Below are 21,998 nucleotides of genomic sequence, written 5' to 3' on the forward strand. Positions count from 1 at the left end.
CAGTCTTCAGACGTACGTAATTATGACAAATCTGTCGGAAGATGGCTTAGCTGTAATAGCGTTTACATAGTGATGATAAAAGAGTTTATAATTATCGCTTATCGCGTGTCCGAAGGATAATTAAAAATGCATTTGAAATTTTAACACAACGTTTTTGAATTTATAATCGCCGAATTCAAGTCAAATCCGAATATGCTGATTTTATTATATTATACTGGCAACATGTGTGTTACATAATTTTATTACAAAAATTGATAAAAATCGTACTATTAATTTAGAAGATAACAACAGGGCTGAAGATCATATAGCATTGCAAAATAAAAGTGTCGTGTAACGCTACACGGCGACTGACGCGTATTGATATTTGTCCGTACAGTATTACATGTCGCGTTAATTAAATTAAAATCCTTTGGAAAATTTTTTGAAAAATTTTGTGAAATTACTTCTCTTACTGTAAATGATACTCGCCTACTATTTCCACGTCTATCCCACGAACACTTCTATTTTTATCAATATTTTAAATAAAATTATGTACTACAGATTAATAAAATTATGCAATACAGATCAATTTTGTAATAAATCATTATACTCGCAATAACGTTCAGTTCAAGCCTTTTAATTTCATATACAGTGACCGATAAATAAAAAGCCACACACCTCATCTATAAGGCTAATTTGCTTTGTCCAAATAAAATAAAATATATTATAGATCTTTTTATAATTAAAATTGAAAATGTATTTATTAATTAGATATTTTTAATTAAAAAGTAATCAATTTTCTATTTAATACAATATTTATTCTCAAAAATCATATATTTAAGAGTGATAAAGCCATTCAAGATAATATACATATAATTTTAATTTAAAGATAACGATATTATTTTACTTAGTAGCCTATATGACCGCCTTTAGCCTTAATAATTTTTTCAAGTCTTCTTCGTATACTTTCAATTAAACTTTTTAAATGTTGTGGGTGCAGATTCCTCCATGTTGATTATAGCGCTACAAAATAGGAATTCTTATTAGTTATTCCCCATTTGTTTACTTTACAATCAGGTTCAAATCTGGAACTTGTGGAGGCCATTCAAGCTGTTTGATTCGGCAGGAATGAAAAAAAGCTTGAAAAATTTTTCTTTGCTGTATGTTTCGAGTCGTTATCTTGCTGGAAAATAAAATTATCTTCTAGCTCGAGCTTCAGCAAAGACTCTTATAAATTTTCATTAATTATGTCAATATAAACATCTGGAGTCATAATTCCATCGATTTTGACAAGATTTTCTACTCCTGCCCATGAGAAACATCCCCACTTTAATATTTCCTCCACCATGCTTTATAGAACACGACATATACAGGGTGGACCATTTTAATCCATCCAGTCGAATATCTCGAAAACCAAGCTCGACAGAGAAAAATGTTTCAGACAAAAGTTGTATGGTTTCGAAGGGGCCATAAGACGGTACATTTGGTTTGAGTAAAAATGTGTAACTGTTAGTTGCAAATTCAGATTTTTACTTTAACATAATTATGTGTTTTAATTATGCCAATTGATTCGTCTCATTATTCTGTGCATAAAAGTATTAGAGTAAGATAATCAAAAAATGAATATTTTATGAGATATCTTGTATTTTATGTCAAAATACTGCAACTTTAAAGCCTTATAACTCAAAAAATACTTAATGAAAAATACTTTGTCATAAGTGTTTTGGAAAGCTCTCGAGATGAGCTACAAGAATATGTAAAAATATGTAGGGTGTTCCATTTAAAAAACTTGAAGTGACCTTCACATGACCTTCAAATGACTTTTCAAGGTCAAACCAATGGTACCGTCTTATGGCCCCTTCGAAACCATACAACTTTTGTCTGAAACATTTTTCTCTGTCGGGCTTGGTTTTCGAGATATTCGACTGGATGGATTAAAATGGTCCACCCTGTATATATATATATATATATATATATATATATATGTGTATGTGTGTGTGTATATAATTATTATAATTACATATGACAACATTAGATTATGTTAATATAATTATAATATAATTAAAATATATTATGTAAGTAATATAATTATATTACGTAATTTAATATAATTATATAATATTACATAATATAGTTATAATAATAATTATTTATAACTAAAACTAATATATTAAACTTTTAATTATATCTTTTTTGCAGTCTTCCCCTTCCCTCTCTTTCCAACCCCAATCTCCACTTTGTATCCTAACACCGATCATAGTAAAGCGCCGAGAATAGCCAAATTTTCTTTCCCCTGTCCTCTCTATATCTTCTTTTCCCTAGTGTCGATCGGACAACCTGCTTTAACACCACCGCCTCCCCTCACCTCTTCATCCTATCGTTCACCTGCCCTCCCTGTTTCCCATTTTTTTGTATCACATACTCCGAATATTTATATTCCTTAACTTCCTCCACCTCTTTCCCTTGCCATCTCCAATTTACTTTCTTTAACCTCCCTCCCTACATCTCATTATTTTTTGAATAATGAGTTTCAAAATAATACAAAAGAGTAGGGATGTAAAAATAACAGTTACAATTCAAATAATAAAATAAAATAAAATAAAATAAAAGATATATATAACCATAATATTCGAAATGTAGATAAAATTTGTAAGGTAAAAATAAAAAATTAATTAATGCGAACGTTTCGGGTGTTATGTAAATTCAAAGGTCAACAGTCAAAAAAACGCGAGATAAATTCTAACGTTAAATCTTAGGTTCTGACTGGTCATTACAATGTATAATCAATACAGTAAAAAGAAATTTAAATAATAATATCAAAATGTATAAATGACTAAATGTAAAAGTGTATATTGATGATGGTCAGAAGTGTATTCGCCGCTCACTTGTGCGTTAAATTAAAATTAAGAGTTTGAAATTTATGAGATAATTAAAACATGCATCTGAATAAAAGTTAAATATAAAAAAAAAATATAATATTCACCAAGCCACGAGTCACAAAATTTATTTATTTATTGATAATTTTATATACTTTTCGAGCAATTCTTTATTAATTATCTTGATGTTTTACCATGAAGAATGACAGAGAAGAGAATATTGAGATTTTAATAAATTATTACATTATTCGGAAGGGAAGGAAAGAAAAGAAAAGAGGGACAATTAGGATTTTGTATTACCTATATACGCGTATTTTGCACCAGTATGTGAGATACTGGTTTTGCAAAAATACACAGATGCCCGCAAAGAAAAATAGAAAGAAATTGTGAGTTTTGCCTAATCACGTATTCTGTGTATCAAGTTAAAACCTAGATTTTTGTCCGAAATTGGCCGTAACCGAAATCGAAAAGGAAAAAAAAATTTTTAATCGAAATTTCGGTTGAATTCCAATTATTTTATTATTTCACCACAAAGGAGCAGTACTAATGTTGCTAGATAATACGGCCAGATATTTATACATCAATGCTCCTGAGAGAGACAGTTTTTTTTCAGGCTTTTCTCCCCTGTCGCAATTATACGTCGTGATGTATTGATCGTTTCGTTGTACGTAGCTACGTCGAGATAAATTCTCTCGGCGAAAATTTTGCTTTCCATTGGGGTTTGTTGTAGCATAGTGTTTGATTTCTGATATTTGAACTAAACAGATAATAACAAAAAAAATTATTAATAAAATATATAATAATAAATAATAAAACTAAATTCTAATAAAAATATCAATTAAAAACTATATTATTTTATTGTAAATAAGACATTGATTTTTGTGGGTACGTTTTTATGCGCATTTCTTCAAATATTTGCAATATACATACGCAGCACGTGGAAACTGCTTTTTTAATACTGCTTTGCATGTCGACAAGGTAGAAGCATTTATATTTTTTGTTTTTACTTTAAAAACATCATTGGCATCTTTGTATACGTTTTTGAAAGAATAGCAAATCGATCTTCATTAACCTGATTTATTTTTTCTTAAACCATATAAAAGGCAAACAAATGCTTTTATTTTTGTAAAAACATCTGTGAAATTGTCATGTAAGTTGCTTATATTTATAAAAGTTTCTTGAAATTCGGTGGATTTTTTAAGTAAATTAAAAGGCCTATTTTTCCCTTTCTGTGAAAAATATCGGATTATAGTCGCAACCTAATCTGTTGCATGAAAATCTGAGGAAGGGAAGCACATAAAGATTGAAAAGATTGGCGAATAGAACATCATCTGTTCTAGAGTATAAAAATTAAACCTTCAAAGACACATTTTGAGAGCGGTGAAGCGGTGTCCAAAGCAAACTAAAAATCTATTTTAAGTTAAAATAATCGGGAGATTATTTTTTGCGTAATTTTGAGATGTTGAACGATTAATTTGAAACTGTAATTAAAAATAGAAAAGTGAGATTATACTTCTTTATTTATATTTATCATAACAATAATTTAAAAAAATAATAGACTATTCTTTGCACAAAACTTCAAGCGATTTGCATTGTATGAGTTCCACATTATCTCTAATTATATTGTTTCACATCAAAAAAAAATTTTGTGAATTTAGACAAATAATAGATGATGTAAAAAGATTACATGACTAATGTAATAATGTAAATATATAATATGTAAATATATTTTTACTTTTTTTTCTGCAAAAGAAGAGAAGTTAATTTAGCTAATCGACCGCACGTGTAGCCATCGTGTAATACATGTAACATTCGAGGCTCATGCCGTAACGTAAACAAATTTCGCTCTTATAAAACTAGATTAAGAAGAGCTGCGCGCGAGGTAAATAACACAAAAATAAATCTCCTCTCTATATAATTATAATATACATAAATTTGCTCAATTACCATTAAGAGTTATTACGAGGCAAATTTACCCTACATCGAGCGGCACGACATTGCGGCACAAGGACATATACGAGATATAGGGGACATAACTATATAAATTTAATAATAGTTATTAGGCAAATTTATATATATATATATATATATATATATATATATATATATATATATATAGTTATGTCCCCGTATTCCACAATAATAATAATTACATAAACAACATTCAAAAAAAGAGCTTAAACAACAATTTTCTTAATTCATTATCTTATATTGTTCCATATATCTCAGAGAAATTAAACCTCTGATAGAGAGAGACGTATCCGTATAAAGAAATCAATACACGTGTTATATATAGGGCAGACAGAACGTACGTCGAAAACACGTGTCTGCCAGCATAAAAGACAAGTTGTTTTATGAACTGTCTATAGGATAGCCACTTATTTATAGAAAAATGATAGGTTTCGTGTATTTTAATAAGAAAATTGTTAAACTTACATGAATATATTTATTAATAATATTATTAAATTTTATAAAAAGAAACATAAATAAAATCTTCAATAAACACTTTTATTAATAATATTATTAAATTTTATAAAAATTAAAATATTTACTTATTTGAACAAGGACCGACAGCATGACGACACGGCTGTTGCATTTTATTTTTTATTTATAACAAAGACAACGTTTGCATAAAACGACTGAAATGAACCAGTCAGAATCTAAAACGATATATAAAATCATTGTATTTGATAATGTGGCGGATCGCTTGTTAGTATTTTATAAAAAAGATTAAAATTCTTAGCCAGATTGTAAAATATTTCAAATTATAACCACGATTTATAAAATATGGCCGCACTTTATAAAAGATCTAGGCATTTTATAAAAACACGGATTTTGAGAAGGAGGAGAAGATTCACGAAGAGAGAGAAAACGTCAATCAACGTGTCAATACTCGATTTATTTTTCATTATTTCTTTTGAGATGTTATAAATTTTTGATTACTTAATGACACGGTGTAATTACTCTTGACGTTTCAAGTTTGAGATTGGACGAGGGGCTCGATTATAGGCATCGAAGTATGTCGTTCTTATGTAGGTTTTAAATATACCTTTGATTGAAAAAGTTAGTTAAAAACAGACAAAAACGCAAATATACATGATACTCTTACCAGTGTTTATAATACTAATATTTATAATAATATATTCACGATTTATATGGCAATATCATATTATTAGAAATTAAGATGTTAGAATAGTGCTATGGAAAATGTTAAATTACTCCGACAAAAATTTCAAAAACCTGCCATTGTTTATTTATCTCCGACATCATTTCTCACTTAATGATTGACTCTGATAAAGTTAAGGGATTAAAGTAAATGTCCCTATTTTGTGATCACTCGCGATTTTATTAAATTAATCAAAAGTTTTAAGTAATTCATCCTTAAAAAGAATATTTATTATTTATTATATATTTGCGTATTCACATTTTTCATATAACGTTTGACACGGTCACCGACACATTATGTCAATTCGTTTCTCGAGGGCAAAATAGACAGCTTCGAATAAGTGGTTCATTAACAACATTTACATAGGTATTATTACCACACATGTAACAAAAGTATACATATAGAAATTACTGTTAGTCTTATTCAATCTTCAGTCTTATTCAATCATAGTCTTCTTATTCAATTTTAGTCTTATTCAATCAAGCCTTAGTCAATAATGTCTATGGGGATGACGGGATGACGGACCACAAGATTCCATCAAAAATCGGTGTAGACAAATTAGGTCATCTTTCAAGTTGACTACTTCACGAGATTCGAATATATATATATATATATATATATATATATATATATATATATATATATATATATGATATATTGTTTTATTATTAAAATCATAAAAGGAAGAAATTTTTAATATTAAAATTATATATCTTATATTATTCTTCAAAATAGTTTGAGTTATATAAACTATGATACATATTATTAGAGAAAAATAGGCTATTATTAATATTATTTTTAAATGTTATATTTGCATATAAATTGAATATTCAAGTCATAAAAAAGAAATAAAGTAATTAAATTTATTATTTCATTATTCGACACTTCACGAGATATTTCATTATAGATGGGAAATTTTATTTCGCGAAATATAGAATTAAATCTGTAATTATGTACATACACATTTTCAGTTATTACGACATAATGCATACAAATTATCTTGTATATTTTATATTATATAAACTGCAGTTCGAAATCCGCTTACATGCGTTTGCAGGGCTGAAAATCTATATTTAATGTTGCGTATTGTATAGATTGTCAGCACCGTGAGCAGATATCGGATCGCAGTAAATCTATCACATTTTAAATTATATGCTCATGTTCATTAAAAATATAGTTATTACATTTCGGTATAATTTATTTATTTTAATAAAACTGTTTTCTTTATGCTCCAACCGCCAATTATTATTCGTGTTATTTATATTTCATACTTTTGTATAATTTCCGTGTTGATTAGCTTCGGTTTTCATTATTAAAGTGTGTGTTGTTTATTATTTACGAGTGCGAGTTGGAAAGTAATAACCGAACGGTTACGTCACGCGCGTTGCATTATGTATATCGATCCAGCGGACGTAACAATATTACAAATGATTATAAATTAACCATTAGGAATTTTAGGGGAGACCGGGACTCGTTGAAATCAGGGGCAAATTGGCGTTGTGTTCCTTTTATATATTTATACAAAAGAAACTTTCATGAAAATTATTTCAAAATAATAATTCTTTTATGACATAGGTACTGTTCCAAAAATTTTAATTAAATTAATCAAAGAAGAGAAATTTGACCAGTCCCTCCCCGTAGATCACCCCTCTTCCCCTCAATCATCCAACCGGGGCCGTGAAGACGGAGGATCCTTGGACCTCTCTCGCCCCAACCCGGCTACGTAGAGGGGGGGGGGGGGTGAGAAATTCATTTCGATCGATAATTGAAATAAATGCGTAAAAGAACAATTTTATGATAATTTTATCATATTTTAATTTATAATTTATATATATATATATATATATATATATATATATATATATATATAAAATTGCTTAATAGAAAATTAATATTAAAATTAATATAAAAATTTTTTTTTTAATTTTCCATTTCTCTCTCATCGTAAACGTAACCATAAAGTCCTTAGAATATTCTACTCAGGATTGGACATGTATTATATTATACATGAGGTATTAAACATTGTATTATACATGGTATTTTATAAGTATAATACGTTAATTACAATTAGTTTTATACACTGGGCTCTATAACTATTATAATAGTTTATTATTGTATTTGTAAAACAATATAATACTCTAAATTATTAAATTATTGAAAGAAAATTTTTTTTTCATATAAAATAAGTTTTAATTTGTAAAATGTATAATGTAAAATAGCGTTTAATAAAAGAAAAAGAATTACAAAAATTCAAGATATTATTGGCAAAATTAGAATATTGACAATATTTACTTGGTTATTTGATATTAAAAGTAAATTATTGCCAGTGTGGAGAAATAACAAGTTATTTTTAGGTGAAAGTGAATAAGCAAAATGTGTTAATAAATTTTGTGGACATAGCACGGATCACAACCAAAACTGTGCGCATTATATGTTATCCATTGAGAACATTGGTGGATATAGGCTATGTAGTTCAATGTCCACGTTTTTATGTCTACAGAGGGCGTGATCGCTTTCAGGGATCATGTAAAACCGGGCCGTGGCGTCTCTCACGCTTCTCTCTGAGTGGATCCAGTCATGTACATAAAAAGAATTTTAACAGAGGTGCGTTCAAAAATCTTACCTAAAATGGAATAATATTTAATTAACCAATCAGGACAAAGAAATCTTTGTTTCTTTTGTCTTGATTGGTCAATTAAACTCTACTTTACTTTACACAAGTAGGATTTTTGAACGCAGGATTACAAGCAAATTTCGACGTGTACTTATCAGTAAAATCATTTTTTGTTTTTGTTTTTCTTTTTTTTGTTTTGTTTTTTCTCTACGGTGTCATCATGATTTATAAAAAATGAAAAACAAGTTTTTTCCTCAATTGTTAGAGATTATTTGAAAATATTCGGGGTTGTCCCGACATGTACAAAATATCTTTATCGAATGAAGGAACATAGGTATGTATACATATATATGAAACGCATATTTGATTACTGCCTACGTATTAGTCATATGTAGGCAGTAGATCGATGAGTGCGGATGTTTTTGTATTACATATTTTCGAAATATTTTTGAAATTGAATTCTCGGAATAGACCGAATAAATTTTTAAAAAAAGAAGAAAAAGTTGAATTCAACCTGATCTTTTATTCACTCATAACTATACAGAAGAAGAAGAAGAAGAAGAAGAATCGAGCTTCAGAGGAAGTTAAGTAGAGACTTAACAAACCTTTTGTCGGCATTGCTGATTTTGCGTTCGTGATAAGAAAGGTAGAATAAAAATCTGTAATTGCAAATTTTAATAATTTAACTTAAAAGTCCAAATTGTACGTTGTTATTAATTGAGCTTTTAAGACACTTTATAATACAACTATTTATTACATATTATCGCAAATACGTTTCGTTGCATAATAATTAATATCGAATACGTTGATTTCTGATAACACGTGTTTTTTTACAGCAAATTTTGACTCGTAATAGGATGGAGACCAAATTGGCACCAAACAAGACCGAATTTATTCCGAGAGCTTATCAAATAGACCTTTTTGAAAAAGCAGTACAAGATAACACTATCCTATATTTGCCAACTGGTGCAGGCAAAACATACATAGCTGTTATGCTTCTGAAACATTTAAGCGCTGATATACGCAAGTATGTATTTTGGTGTAGAAATTTCTTTTTCTAATTTTTTTAATATATCTATATTTATTCTTTTAATTGTATAAATTGATCACATATATTTGTTTGGAATATGATTGGAGATATAAAAGTTTCTCTTATATTTAGGCCTTATAGTCAAGATGGAAAGCGTACTATATTTGTTGTAAATACAGTAGCATTAGTGCTTCAACATTCAGAGTATATAAAAAGACATACAGATTTAACTTGTAGAGGTTATAGCGGAGATATGCAAATAGACTATTGGGAGGAGGAACAATGGTTGAATGAGATAGAAACAAACCAAGTACTAGATTTATATTATCTATAATTTTAATTTTATTATGAAACAATAGTTGTTAGAATAATGTTACAATTGATTTAGGTTTTAGTAATGACTGCACAAATTTTTCTGGATCTACTCTCGCATGGATATATGAAATTAGAAAAAGTAAATTTAATCGTATTTGATGAATGCCACAGAGCTGTATCCAATCATCCTATGAGACAGATTATGCAACGATTTGAAGACTGTCCTAAAGATAAACAACCACATGTCCTAGCTATGTCGGCAACACTATTGAATGCCAATATAAAATTGGACAAAATTGAATCTACGATCAAGGTAAACAGAGAATTATAATATTATCGTATAATTATTCTATTATTATTATCAATAACCTTGTACAATCTTCAGAAAGTTTAAAATTGTTTATATTCTTACAGTCTTTAGAGACAACATTCCAATCGAAGATTGCAACTGTAGAATCAGCAGACTGTATCGAAGGATACTGTACAAATCCAGAGGAAAGTATTGTCATATATATGAAAGAAGAAACTTCTCAAGTAATTGATAAAGTTACTCAAATAGTAAAGACAGTTGGAGAAACATTGCAATATATAAATTTGAATATAGACGACTTGTATCAAGAATCCAGCAAGGAAATGAGGCCTAAAGCAAAATGTACTAAACTAATAGCTATTATAACAGATATAGGGAAGACTACTTCGCAGACGGGTAATTGAATTTGTTTGTATGCATATAATAAACATATAATAAAATGTATGATAAATTTTAATACACTATATATATATATATATATATATATATATATATATATATATATATATATCATCAAAAATCTTTAATATACATTCAACATATGAAATGTAACTTGTGTTATAGGTATATATGGTGGTAGCAAATCAGCTTTGTTACACTTAATCCAGCTAGAAAGTTTAAGAAAATACTGCAATGACTTGGTAAATGTGATTTGATTAAAATTAGGATTAAAATCTACTTTTCTGAATGAAATATTTATTTACATAGAATATAGAATCATTAATATTTTAAATTTTAAAACTTATTGAACATATTTTAGATAACGAATAATGTGCTGGATTATATGATTACGCAAGTAATTAGGATAAGAAAATTGTTTGACATTGAGATGAAAGGTTACATAGAAGTGGAACAACTGCATCAGTTAGTATAAAAAGATTAAAGAAATTTTTTTTGCAAACTAATAATTTACTGTCTGTGATATTACTGATTAATATTGAATAACAAAATTTCAGCTTTACATCTGACCAAATTCACAAATTATTTGAGACATTAGTAAAATGTAATGATAAACTATTAGATAATCAAAAGTTTTGTTGCATTATTTTTGTGAAGGAAAGATTTATGACACAAGTGATATATCATATATTAAAAGTAAGCATTTTTTTCTTAATATATTCATTATCTTTAATATAAATTCATTATAAATGAATAAATAAAACAGTAATACAATTCACAATTATTTCTTTAAAAAATAACTATATTTTTCGAAATTATGTTAAGTAAATAATAATTGTAACTCAAATGAAAAGATACAAATTTAATATTTTCAGTATCTAAAAGATTTATATTATTTCAGACGCTATCGAAACTCGATGAAAAGTACAGTTTTCTTTTGCCCGATTATATAGTTGGATTTCAGAATAATCCTTACAAATACAGTAGAGAAGTTTCGTGTATTGCAACATGGAATAAACAAGTATTACAAAGGTAAAGATTAATTTTTTGCCCATTTATTTATTATATATATTTACTGATATAGATAATGATAATTTTTTTTTATAGACAGGTATATGTTATTCATTCACTTATAATCTGTATACATGTTTACAAGTATAATTGAAATATTTGAATCAAATAGTGTATATATCAATTATACTATATTTTGTAGATTCTAATGAATGTATTAGATTCATTAAAAAAATTGTTTTTTTTTTATACATGTATGTCATGTAGTATTACATACACTTTATACAATAATAATATAAAAAATATGTTCTGATTGATCTAGTAATTAATATAAATGCATTTTTGCAGATTTAAAACCGGTTCATCAAATTGCATTGTAGCGACTGATGTGGTTGACGAAGGTATTGATGTACCAAATTGCACATTAATAATACGATTTGACATTCCGATGGATTTCAGAGGTTACGTTCAAAGTAAGGGTCGAGCACGTCATAGTTCAAGTCAATATATTATTTTAATGCCAAAAAACGATACTGAGTTTCTTCAAAGATATCAGAGTTACAAGAATACAGAATTTGAATTAAAATCGGTAAGCATTTCAACATAATGAGTAATCACTGATTTTCTCATTAAAGAAGAATAAAGAGGATTGTAGAATTATAAATTCATGAAATTGCAAAAATGCCTACTTATGAATTATACAAAATTTAATATTGTATTAGGCAGTGTTAACTTTGTACATTGTGTATAAAAACATTCATATATGAATCAATGGTATCAAAAGCATGCATGTATAGATCTGTTCTTTTTAGCTAAGCTGATTGCATTAATTTAGAATTTATCTTTTTCCTTCCAATGTGAAAGGAAAAAGATAAACTCGGAATTAATGTAGCCGGTTAAAAGAGACTTCATTTATGTAAATATGTCATTTGTTTTTTTTTTTTTTTTTTTTTTTTTCAATAAACTAATATTAATGTTAAGTCTTCTGAAAATTCTAGGCATTCTTGAAAAATTATTCAAAAATATTAATAATTTTGGAAAGAATGTTTTCATATTTATAATTTTATGATCCTTTTCAAAATGAATATACTGTCATACTAACATTTGATAATCGAGAGAGAGAGAAAGAGATAATTTATATAATGTTTAATAACGAAATATATATTGTGCGTGTCGCGTGTATATGTGTGATAATATAATTTTATTTATTTCAATTAAATGAAAAAAGAAAGCATTTCTTAAAATGATAAACGCAACAAATAATAATGAAGCAAAAAAGAATCATTAAATCACGCGTCTTTATTGCTTTTAGAGTTTGGTGGGACAAAGTGAACTACGCAAGCTGCCTACTGACAGTGATATTTCAAAGGATCTATATACAAATGAAATCGAACCATATGTTGTGAAAAGAAATGATGGAACAAGTTGTATAACAGAAATATCTGCGATCGGTGTGATAAATATGTATTGTAGTAGTCTAATGAAAACGAAGTTTGTTCATCTGGTACCCATTTGGAAATTAGATAAAGACAAGAAAGACATGTATAAGGTATTTTTCAACATCTACTGTATACACACACATATATATATTCTTCATTGTGATTCTCGTTACATATATAAATATATTTATGTTTATTGTATAAATTTGGTAGGTTTCCCTTAAACTACCAATCGTATCGCCACTGAAAACTGAAGTTCACGGCGATTATATGAAAAGTATAGATAACGCTAAACGATCCGCCGCTATGAAGACCTGCATAAACTTGCACAAACTAGGTGCATTGACGGACAAGCTATTACCTGCAACCGGAAGCGCAGTCTTACAAAATTTGAATTACTTGTTCCCAAACTGGATAGACGAAGACAATTATTTGCCGGGGACATATAAGAGAAAACGAGTGCATAAGCTAGAGGCAAGTATATTATATACGATAAAATGAGATTATACAAGTTTTATTTAATAAAAGGTAATTAATATAACGTATAGAAATTATTTTATACATAGAAATATATATATATATATATATATATATATATATACATAATAATTAATTGACAAAAATGTTTTTGGACAGCATCCAATGGCACTATACAGTGCATTCCCGAAATCCTTTGAGACATTGGTTCTTCATGTTCTTCATTGCACTCCTACATATCCTATGATGAGTTATGATAATAGACGTATAATTTTTTACAAATTATTGAATGACAAGAGCAGCTTTGGTATCCTTTCCACAAAGATTATGCCAAAGGTAAAAACATTTATTAGTATCTAAAAAGTACTAATTTATAATTATATATACATCAATGTAATTCTTTTTAAATTTGTCAGATACCTTCCTTTCCGATTTTTATGAAAGACGGCGAATTAGACGTTGATGTACAAACCAATTATGTAACAATGGTACTGAGCGAAACAGATATTGAATCACTCAAAAGATTTCATTTTCTATTGTTCGGTGAAGTTTTATCTGTTATTAAAAACTTTATGCTCTTTGATAACGAAAATCTTGAAAACTCCTTTTTAATTGTTCCATGTAAGTAAATACAATTAAAATATAAGTTGCTGATTTATATCGTAACATAATCTGAGATATTGTAAAAATTTATTTCTTTACAATTTATAAATTTATACTATCAATGCCGATGAAAGAGCTATTACATTTTTTTTATTTTTATTTTATTTTATTTTTTTTTTTTTTTTTTTTTTAGTGAACGACAGACAAGAGATAAAATGGGATGTTGTGAGAACATATCAACATATAGAACGAATTATGCCATCTAAGCCTTTTCACTTCAGGCCTAGCGATTACGAATTGGCATTAGTCACTCCAACTTATAGAGGATCAGCAAATGTTTACATAGTTACGCGAGTGTGTGATGATCTTACGCCCGAATCTTGCTTCCCTAATGACGATTTCGACACATTCACGCATTATTATAAAGAGAAACACGGCTTAACCATAGAAAATCTGCAACAATCGATGCTAGAAGTAAAACCGATACCGATCAAGATTGATTACATAAAACCAAGGTAAAATAAGCGCATTTACGCTGTTTGCATATTTAACTGACTTGACACAACTCGTAGGAGGTCGCACAATGGATCGGCCAAAAATAAAAAAGCGGATGATACGGTGGAAGATCTTCAGGAACACTTGATCCCGGAACTATGTTGGAAGATAAACTTTCCGGCTCTGTACTGGTTAAAAGCGACCACATTGCCTTCCATTCTTCACAGAATTTCTCAACTCTTGATCGCGGAAGGCTTGAGATTAACTATCGCAAGTGAGGCTAAATTAGGATCTTTAACGTTAGAAAAATTGCCTCGTTTAACATCAGAAAAAGATAACGTGAACTTGATAGAGGAGAAATTTAGTAATGAATCGGACGTCATGATGGATGATGTAGTCGAAAAAACGCAATCGGATCTAAACTATATGTATGAATTAAATGGTATGTAAATAATAGAGATAATACATTACCTATATACATTCTAGAATATTTATTATATAGATACAAAAATTCTATATAAATTTTTATAATATTGAAATTATAGATTATAATCCCTCGAATGACAAAGAACCTCAGGATTTATATCGTAATATGGAACAAGTTCAAATGCTCGATATTCAATATTATAATCAGTTTATATCCGCAAATCATGATGATAACATTCAGGTAAGTCACATACAGCGATACGTTTTGCGATAACATACGTATATTTCAAATAACATTTACATGAAATAGAAAAGTACGAACAAGGGTCACATCGATCGCCGCACTGCGAGACCAACGGTATCAGTGCCGTCATTGAATATTCTTGTGTCATCTGAGAAACGTTTTTTCTCGCATGGTCCTAGTGTGATAGAAATCATGCATGTGAGTAAAATTATTTATTTCTCATCGTATATCGAGAGAGTAATAATAATTAGATACAAGAAACTAGGAAATACAATCTCGGGCTGCAGCTTCGAGACCGAGATTTCGGAATGTGTAAAATAATTTTCCGGGATCTCGGGTTTATCCCGGGATTAAAAAAATTTTTTTTTGTTTAAAATTTAGGTATTTCATTTATATCAGATTTTCAATATTATATAATAAAATTAAACACGTTTCTCTGAACTTTAGAAACTTAAATTAATCTTTGAAACAAAAACAAACTTAGAAATAAAAAATATGGTTATATATAAATAGTTTTTTATAATTGTTGTTAAACTAGCAATTATTACTTACATATATATTAATATTATTCAAGTTTCTTTTATAAATTATATAATTCATATAATTATATAACAAAACTAAACATTTACGTTTGTATCTTAAACTTTAGAAATTTAAATCTTTGAAACAAAAATAATCTTAAAAATAAAAAAATTTGCTTACATTAATAATTAGTTGTCATAATTGCTAGTAACTATTACTTATATATTATTTAGATTTTTGAAAATAAAAACGCAAAAATAGAAGAGCATCTAAAGTTAAGGATCTATGAATGAAAGTTCTATAAATATTTATATGCGAAATATATTTAAACAATTTTATTTATAGTTTAATTATGTTAGTGAAAATTATTCTAAATTCATAACTTGTAATTAGTGAAAATTGTTTTAAATTCATAAAAAAATATTTTAAATAGATGATTCTTAAAAATCCCGAAATTCCGGAATTAGTAGTTTACAATCCCAGAATGGTCGGAACTAGAAAAATAGCCGGGATTCCGGAATCCCGTATCCCGGGATTGTATTCCCTACAAATAACTTACTCACTATTGTATATGACATATTTCAATTTGGTTTTAGGCACTAACTACTAAATTAGGTATGGATATGTTCAACTTGGAGCGATTGGAAACCCTAGGCGATTCTTGCTTGAAGTTTATTACATCGTTATTTTTATATCACAAATTTCCGGCATTTAATGAGGGCCAATTAACGGCGGTGAAAGGAAAGATTATCGGTAATCGGAATCTCTATTATTGCGGCAGTAAGAAGAATATTCCCGGGCGCATAAAGAACGATGCGTTTGTACCTACGAGTACTTTCATCGCGCCCGCGTACACGGTATTACGTCCGTTGCAAGAGATATTGTTGAACGAGTCGGTAGCACCAAATGTATTGTACGAGATTCGAATACCGGAAGATGAGAAATTCACCGGATATATAAGCGAAGATACGAAATGTATAATGCAGCAGACGGTGATGAACTGGGATAAAGAGGATACGAGAACTGGCTATGAACATTATCTCGGTGTCCAAATTTTATCCGACAAGACCATAGCGGACTCGGTAGAAGCGCTGATTGGTGTTTATCTCGAGGTAAATTTACACAAGTATGCAACATTATTGATTGTTGTCTTTGACGTTTGATTTTTACTTGAGTTCAAATAAAAATAAAAAAGCGTTAAATTAACGAAACTAAATGACCCTATAATAATCAAGTATACGTGATATTCAAAAACGTACTTTCTTTGTCATTAGAGCAACGGTATAAAAGGCGCCGTAGAACTGCTCAAATGGTTCGGTATATTGCCAGATGTTAAGATCGACGAATTACTGTATGATAATCCACCGGATCCTTTAATAGGTTCCGGGAATCCCAACACCTATATGCCATGGGCCTGTGATATGGAAACTAAGATCGGCTATAAATTTAACAACAGAGCATTTTTGTTGCAGGTAATCTTAATTTGCTAAAATAGTGACAAACTGTGTGCGTACAAACTTATTATATATATATATATATATATATATATATATATATATATATATATATATATTTGTTTAATCACAATCCAAATTCTTCTTATATTACCTCTTGTTGTTTTACATTTAATTTATCAATACATTTTTGTTTATATAACATAAGTAATATAAAATCATAATCTTTTATTATCTGTTTTATTTCAGGCGTTCACTCATCCATCCTACATGCCAAATGGAATAACTGAGTGTTATCAAAGATTAGAATTTATAGGAGACGCTATTTTAGGTAAATACAAAATTTGTTTGACAAAATTAAAATAAAATATATTATACTCAATATAATATGACAAAGGATACAAAATATTTATATGTATTTTAATTTATATAAATTAAAGTTGCAACGACAAAAAAACTTAAATTTCATCTTCTTAATGATTTTAGATTTTTTGATTACATGTTACATTTATGAAACTTGTGGAAACTTGAGTCCTGGTGAACTCACTGACCTGAGATCTGCCCTCGTCAACAATACAACATTTGCTTGCGTGGCAGTACGGCATGCTTTAGACACCGCTTTATTGGCCTATGCTCCAAAATTGCATGAAGCGATCGACCGCTTTGTAAAGTTTCAACAAGAACGAAATTACGTAGTTAACGACGATGTATGTGAGCAATAAGTTTTATAATGGCTAACAATGTATATATATATATATTTTTTTTTTTTTTTAAATACAGTTGCTGTACGTATTACTTGAAGAGGAGGAGTGCGAACTGGCAGAATATGTTGATGTTCCAAAAGTTCTTGGAGATTTATTCGAGTCTTTGATCGGAGCCATCTATCTTGATAGTGGGAAAAATCTCACAAAAGTCTGGGAGATTATATATTCTTTTATGCACAAGGAAATCGGTAAGTTTAATGTATAAATAATAATACGACAATAATTTGTTAGAAGTAATCAACAATCTAATTCGATCAAGAATAGTAAAGAAAATAAGAAAGTAAAAGAGATTTGCTTATTTTCAATATATTCATTCAATATATCATGTTGACTTGTCATTGAATCTTGTTGAAAACGAGATATTACATGTTGTATTTGTTTTATAGATAAATTTAGCAAAAATACGCCTAAACACCCAGTGCGACTAATACATGAAAATACAGATGCACGTCCCAAGTTTCTGTAAGTTTTTGATCAATTGCAAGTTTTTATATTTTTATATATTTAAAATATCAACCTCTTGCCATACACATTCATATACATACATATACACATGCATATACATACATAAAACATATATATATATATATATTTATGTATATATAAATAAAATTGCAGGGATGCGGTATTGATAGAAGGTACCGATACAGTCATGGTACCTTTGAAAATAACTATTGCAGGTAAAGAGAAACTCTACCATGGTTTTGGAGCTAATAAAAAGCTAGCTAAATGTGCTGCTGCAAAACAAGCATTAAAAAGATTGCAACTTGAAAAATAAGTTTTCCAATCCAATTATTTTATATAGCATATGTACATGATTGTATATATGCATATAAATAAATATATCTTCTATATACATGCATTATGCATGCATGCATGTATGTTTGTTTGTTCTATGCGCGTGTTTGAGTGAAAATTTATAAATATTAGTCGAGCTAAACAAACTTTCTCCACGCTCGACACATCTAATATTATATCTTATATTAGGTACAATTTTTCTATTTTCATCATAAAGAATAATTTTTCTCCAGAAATTACAGATTTAGAAGTATATTTGCTCAATATGTACAAGATAAATCCTGATTTATTAAATATTTAAGGATACTTTAGAAAAAGTAATATTAAAGAAATTGATTTTTTTTTTTTTGTAAACGTTTCAGGAATATAGAAAATATTCTTTCAGTAGAAATATCTACGTTTGTAATCTGGCAAGCTAAATTGTTGCAAAAAGTTTATAGTTGTTATCAATGTTAAAAACAATATCATACAACTTTCTGAAAAAAAATAATTGTTCTTTATGGTAAAAATGGAAAAATCATGTATCTAAGAATTTTGCATTTAAATACAAAATTTATATATTAAATATCGAGTTAGATTATATTTATAAAAAACCTGAAGTGATATAAATGGATAAAGTACATATTGTAATTGAGCATGTTTACTTCCAAATCTGTAATTTCTGAAAAAAGATTATTGTTCTTTATGGTGAAAATGGAAAAATCATGTACCTAAGAATTTTACATTTAAATACAAAATTTATATGTTAAATATAGAGTTAGATTATTATATTTATAAAAAACCTGAAGTGATATAAATTGATAAAGTAGATTAAGCTTTACATTATTATAACGTTATACTTTTCCTAAGTTTTATATTTGTTAATAATATAACGATATTTGTATCTACAAATGTTTTTCGATGTAATTGCTACGAAAAGAATGAAATGCAAAAAAAAGGCAATAATGTTTACACAACTCAATTTTCAGTTTTTCTCTTTTTTAAAGAAGGTCGATCAAAGACTTGTTTCATTCCGGCCGCTTGATTATTATGGAACTTTAGATTTTGCGCAGTCTCAGATATCCAAGGTGAATCGAACTGCGTGGTATCTTGATCCACCAAATGAGTGTACTTGGTTCGTCCACTGCGTCCAAAATTCTTCACCTGCATGACTTTCGGTAGAATCGTTTTGTCGAAATGGTCCTCTAAGGTCGCGCCAGAGAAGTCGCGTTTAAATATAGCATCGTCTTTGTCCAAATAAAATGCACCACGATGATAGTATTTCTGCAAGAACTTGTACTTTCCTTTCGCCGCTTTATTGGTAATCATTTTCGGATTTAATCGTGCCTCTTGCCTTCGTTCCTCCTCAGTCATATTACGAATACGCTCGATCTCCAGACGTTCCTTTTCGAGCTGTTCCCTCTCCTCGCGATCTCGCTTGATTCTCTTCAGCTCGCGCAGTTTCCAAGCTTCATATTCTACCTCGTCATTCTCGTCGTCCGTGCAAACGTCATTCAATTTACTCTCTTGCTCGACATTGCCTTTGTTGCCCAGCTGCGTCTCCTTCCGCACCGCCTCCTCCACCATTCTCAGGGTTTGTCTCTTTCGCTCTTCGGTCAGTTTCTTAATCTCGATCTCCGCTTGCTTCTGCCGCATCGCCTCCTTCTCCTTTTCCATCACCGTAATTCTGTCCTTTTTCCGAACAAACACAGGTTTTAATCGCGGTCCAGTCTCTTCTTCCGAATCTGTGTATTCCTCGTATTCCGAGCTCTCCTCTGAACTTTCGCCTGATCTGTCTTCCTCTTCGCCATGTATCAATTCTTCCTCCGTGTCCTTCTTGGACAGCACTCGTTGTTTTAGGGCTTCACGTCGTTTCTCTATCTCAGAGTCTGACAATTCCTCATCCTCGGATGAATCGGAGCTCTCTAGTTTGATCCTTTCTCGCGCCCTATCCAATTCAATTTCAATAAATTCGGGCTCGTGAATATGTCTGTGTCTCTCTGTGCGCACTTCTGTCGGTGTTTCCTTTTGTTGTCGTGTTAATCTTCGCAAACGCGGATCATCCTCGTCCCTGATTCTCGCGTGCGAGTGCGTGGTAACATCTGTAACGGCTTCGGTGTCGTCGTAACTCTTATGTACACGTTTCTCAAGAAAATCCTCCTCTTCTGACTCCTCGTCTGAACTTGCTGCCGCATAATCCGGTCGTTTACCAGAAACATAACGATGTACTTTCACCTTTTTCATAGACAATTCTCCTGTAAACATAACACAATTCTTCAATTCAAAGGGCAGGAAAGCTTAAATATAGATTACACATATCTCTCAATTAAATATACAGATAGACGTATATAAAAATTAAAATAAATTAAATAATCTTAAATAAGATGAAAAAACGGATGTTTCTTATGAATTATTCTTTCATCACAAGTATGTCCTTTATATTTCCAATATTTTACTATAAATATTATACTGTATAAACAAGAACAAAAAAAACTTAAACATTTCAGATTACACATAAACAGATTACACATTTCAATTATATATACAATATGAATAAAAGTATATGTAAATGAAAATGAGCTAAATATTCTGAAACAAGATGAAAAAAATGGATGTTTTTATTATTTATTCTTTCATTGTAAAACAATTGCTTTATATCCAATTTTTTACTATAAATATCTACTTTGTTATCTACATTGTTATGACAGATATATTGCAATCAAATAAACATGTATATGAAATAATAATGTAAGTAAATAATTTTTGTTTGGCAAAGTATTTGTGCTTGACTTTACAAGTGGATTTATTCTAACCTTTATCATTTTTCACAGGTACAGCGCCCGCTGTACTCTGTATTCCCATCGGTGCGGGTGCTAAAGAATTGTTCGTCACAAAATAGTCCATCATCATCTTGATATCGTATCGATAAATTCTGTCGAAAATCAAAATCGAGTAATAAAAATACAACAAATACGACAAATATCACACACGATACGTAATACCAGCAGAAAGAAACCACAGGAATAAAAAATGGCTGCGTTCAGCAGAGAAAGCAAATCAGTGAGCGCTTAGTAATTCTTTATTGTGATTGGTTTCT

The 21,998-nt window shown here is 29.2% G+C and overlaps 2 protein-coding genes across 4 annotated transcripts; one reads left to right on the forward strand and one right to left on the reverse strand.

Annotated features, from left to right (window-relative positions):
- Window positions 1-8,794: 8,794 nt before the first annotated feature.
- On the forward strand, window positions 8,795-19,672 carry Dcr-2 (Endoribonuclease Dcr-2). 3 transcript variants are annotated; one of them, XM_072895891.1, is made up of 26 exons: window positions 8,795-8,969; window positions 9,107-9,281; window positions 9,472-9,662; window positions 9,798-9,975; window positions 10,054-10,293; window positions 10,395-10,686; window positions 10,855-10,931; window positions 11,051-11,154; window positions 11,247-11,385; window positions 11,591-11,721; window positions 12,049-12,289; window positions 13,013-13,249; window positions 13,353-13,613; window positions 13,776-13,952; window positions 14,033-14,237; window positions 14,413-14,734; window positions 14,792-15,156; window positions 15,260-15,381; window positions 15,451-15,582; window positions 16,503-17,018; window positions 17,181-17,378; window positions 17,610-17,691; window positions 17,847-18,067; window positions 18,141-18,312; window positions 18,511-18,586; window positions 18,743-19,672. In XM_072895891.1, the coding sequence occupies exons 3-26, from the start codon at window positions 9,493-9,495 to the stop codon at window positions 18,900-18,902; spliced, it is 4,818 nt and encodes a 1,605-aa protein (XP_072751992.1). In that variant the 5' UTR covers window positions 8,795-8,969; window positions 9,107-9,281; window positions 9,472-9,492; the 3' UTR covers window positions 18,903-19,672. The 3 variants fall into 3 exon arrangements, with proteins under 3 accessions (XP_072751992.1, XP_072751993.1, XP_072751991.1); XM_072895892.1 differs by having other exon boundaries at window positions 9,180-9,281; XM_072895890.1 differs by lacking the exon at window positions 8,795-8,969 and having other exon boundaries at window positions 9,014-9,281.
- On the reverse strand, window positions 18,743-21,936 carry Mfap1 (Microfibril-associated protein 1). The gene is made up of 2 exons (XM_072895906.1): window positions 21,715-21,936; window positions 18,743-21,156 (listed from the first exon to the last, which is right to left on the reverse strand). Exons 1-2 carry the CDS (start codon window positions 21,809-21,811, stop codon window positions 19,880-19,882), a joined length of 1,374 nt encoding a protein of 457 aa, XP_072752007.1. The 5' UTR covers window positions 21,812-21,936; the 3' UTR covers window positions 18,743-19,879.
- Between the last annotated feature and the right edge of the window lie 62 nt (window positions 21,937-21,998).

The sequence above is a fragment of the Anoplolepis gracilipes genome, chromosome 7 (assembly GCF_047496725.1).
Source record: "Anoplolepis gracilipes chromosome 7, ASM4749672v1, whole genome shotgun sequence".
Taxonomy (NCBI): domain Eukaryota; kingdom Metazoa; phylum Arthropoda; class Insecta; order Hymenoptera; family Formicidae; genus Anoplolepis; species Anoplolepis gracilipes.

Excerpts from the sequence above, each read along its gene's own strand:
- Dcr-2 (XM_072895891.1), top strand. The coding sequence starts at position 9,493 with ATGGAGACCAAATTGGCACCAAACAAGACCGAATTTATTCCGAGAGCT. Across the intron at positions 17,379-17,609 it reads ACAGAGCATTTTTGTTGCAG|GCGTTCACTCATCCATCCTA; the intron begins GTAATCTTAATT and ends GTTTTATTTCAG. Across the intron at positions 18,587-18,742 it reads GATGCACGTCCCAAGTTTCT|GGATGCGGTATTGATAGAAG; the intron begins GTAAGTTTTTGA and ends ATAAAATTGCAG.
- Mfap1 (XM_072895906.1), bottom strand. The coding sequence starts at position 21,811 with ATGATGATGGACTATTTTGTGACGAACAATTCTTTAGCACCCGCACCG. Across the intron at positions 21,157-21,714 it reads ACCTGTGAAAAATGATAAAG|GAGAATTGTCTATGAAAAAG; the intron begins GTTAGAATAAAT and ends TTATGTTTACAG.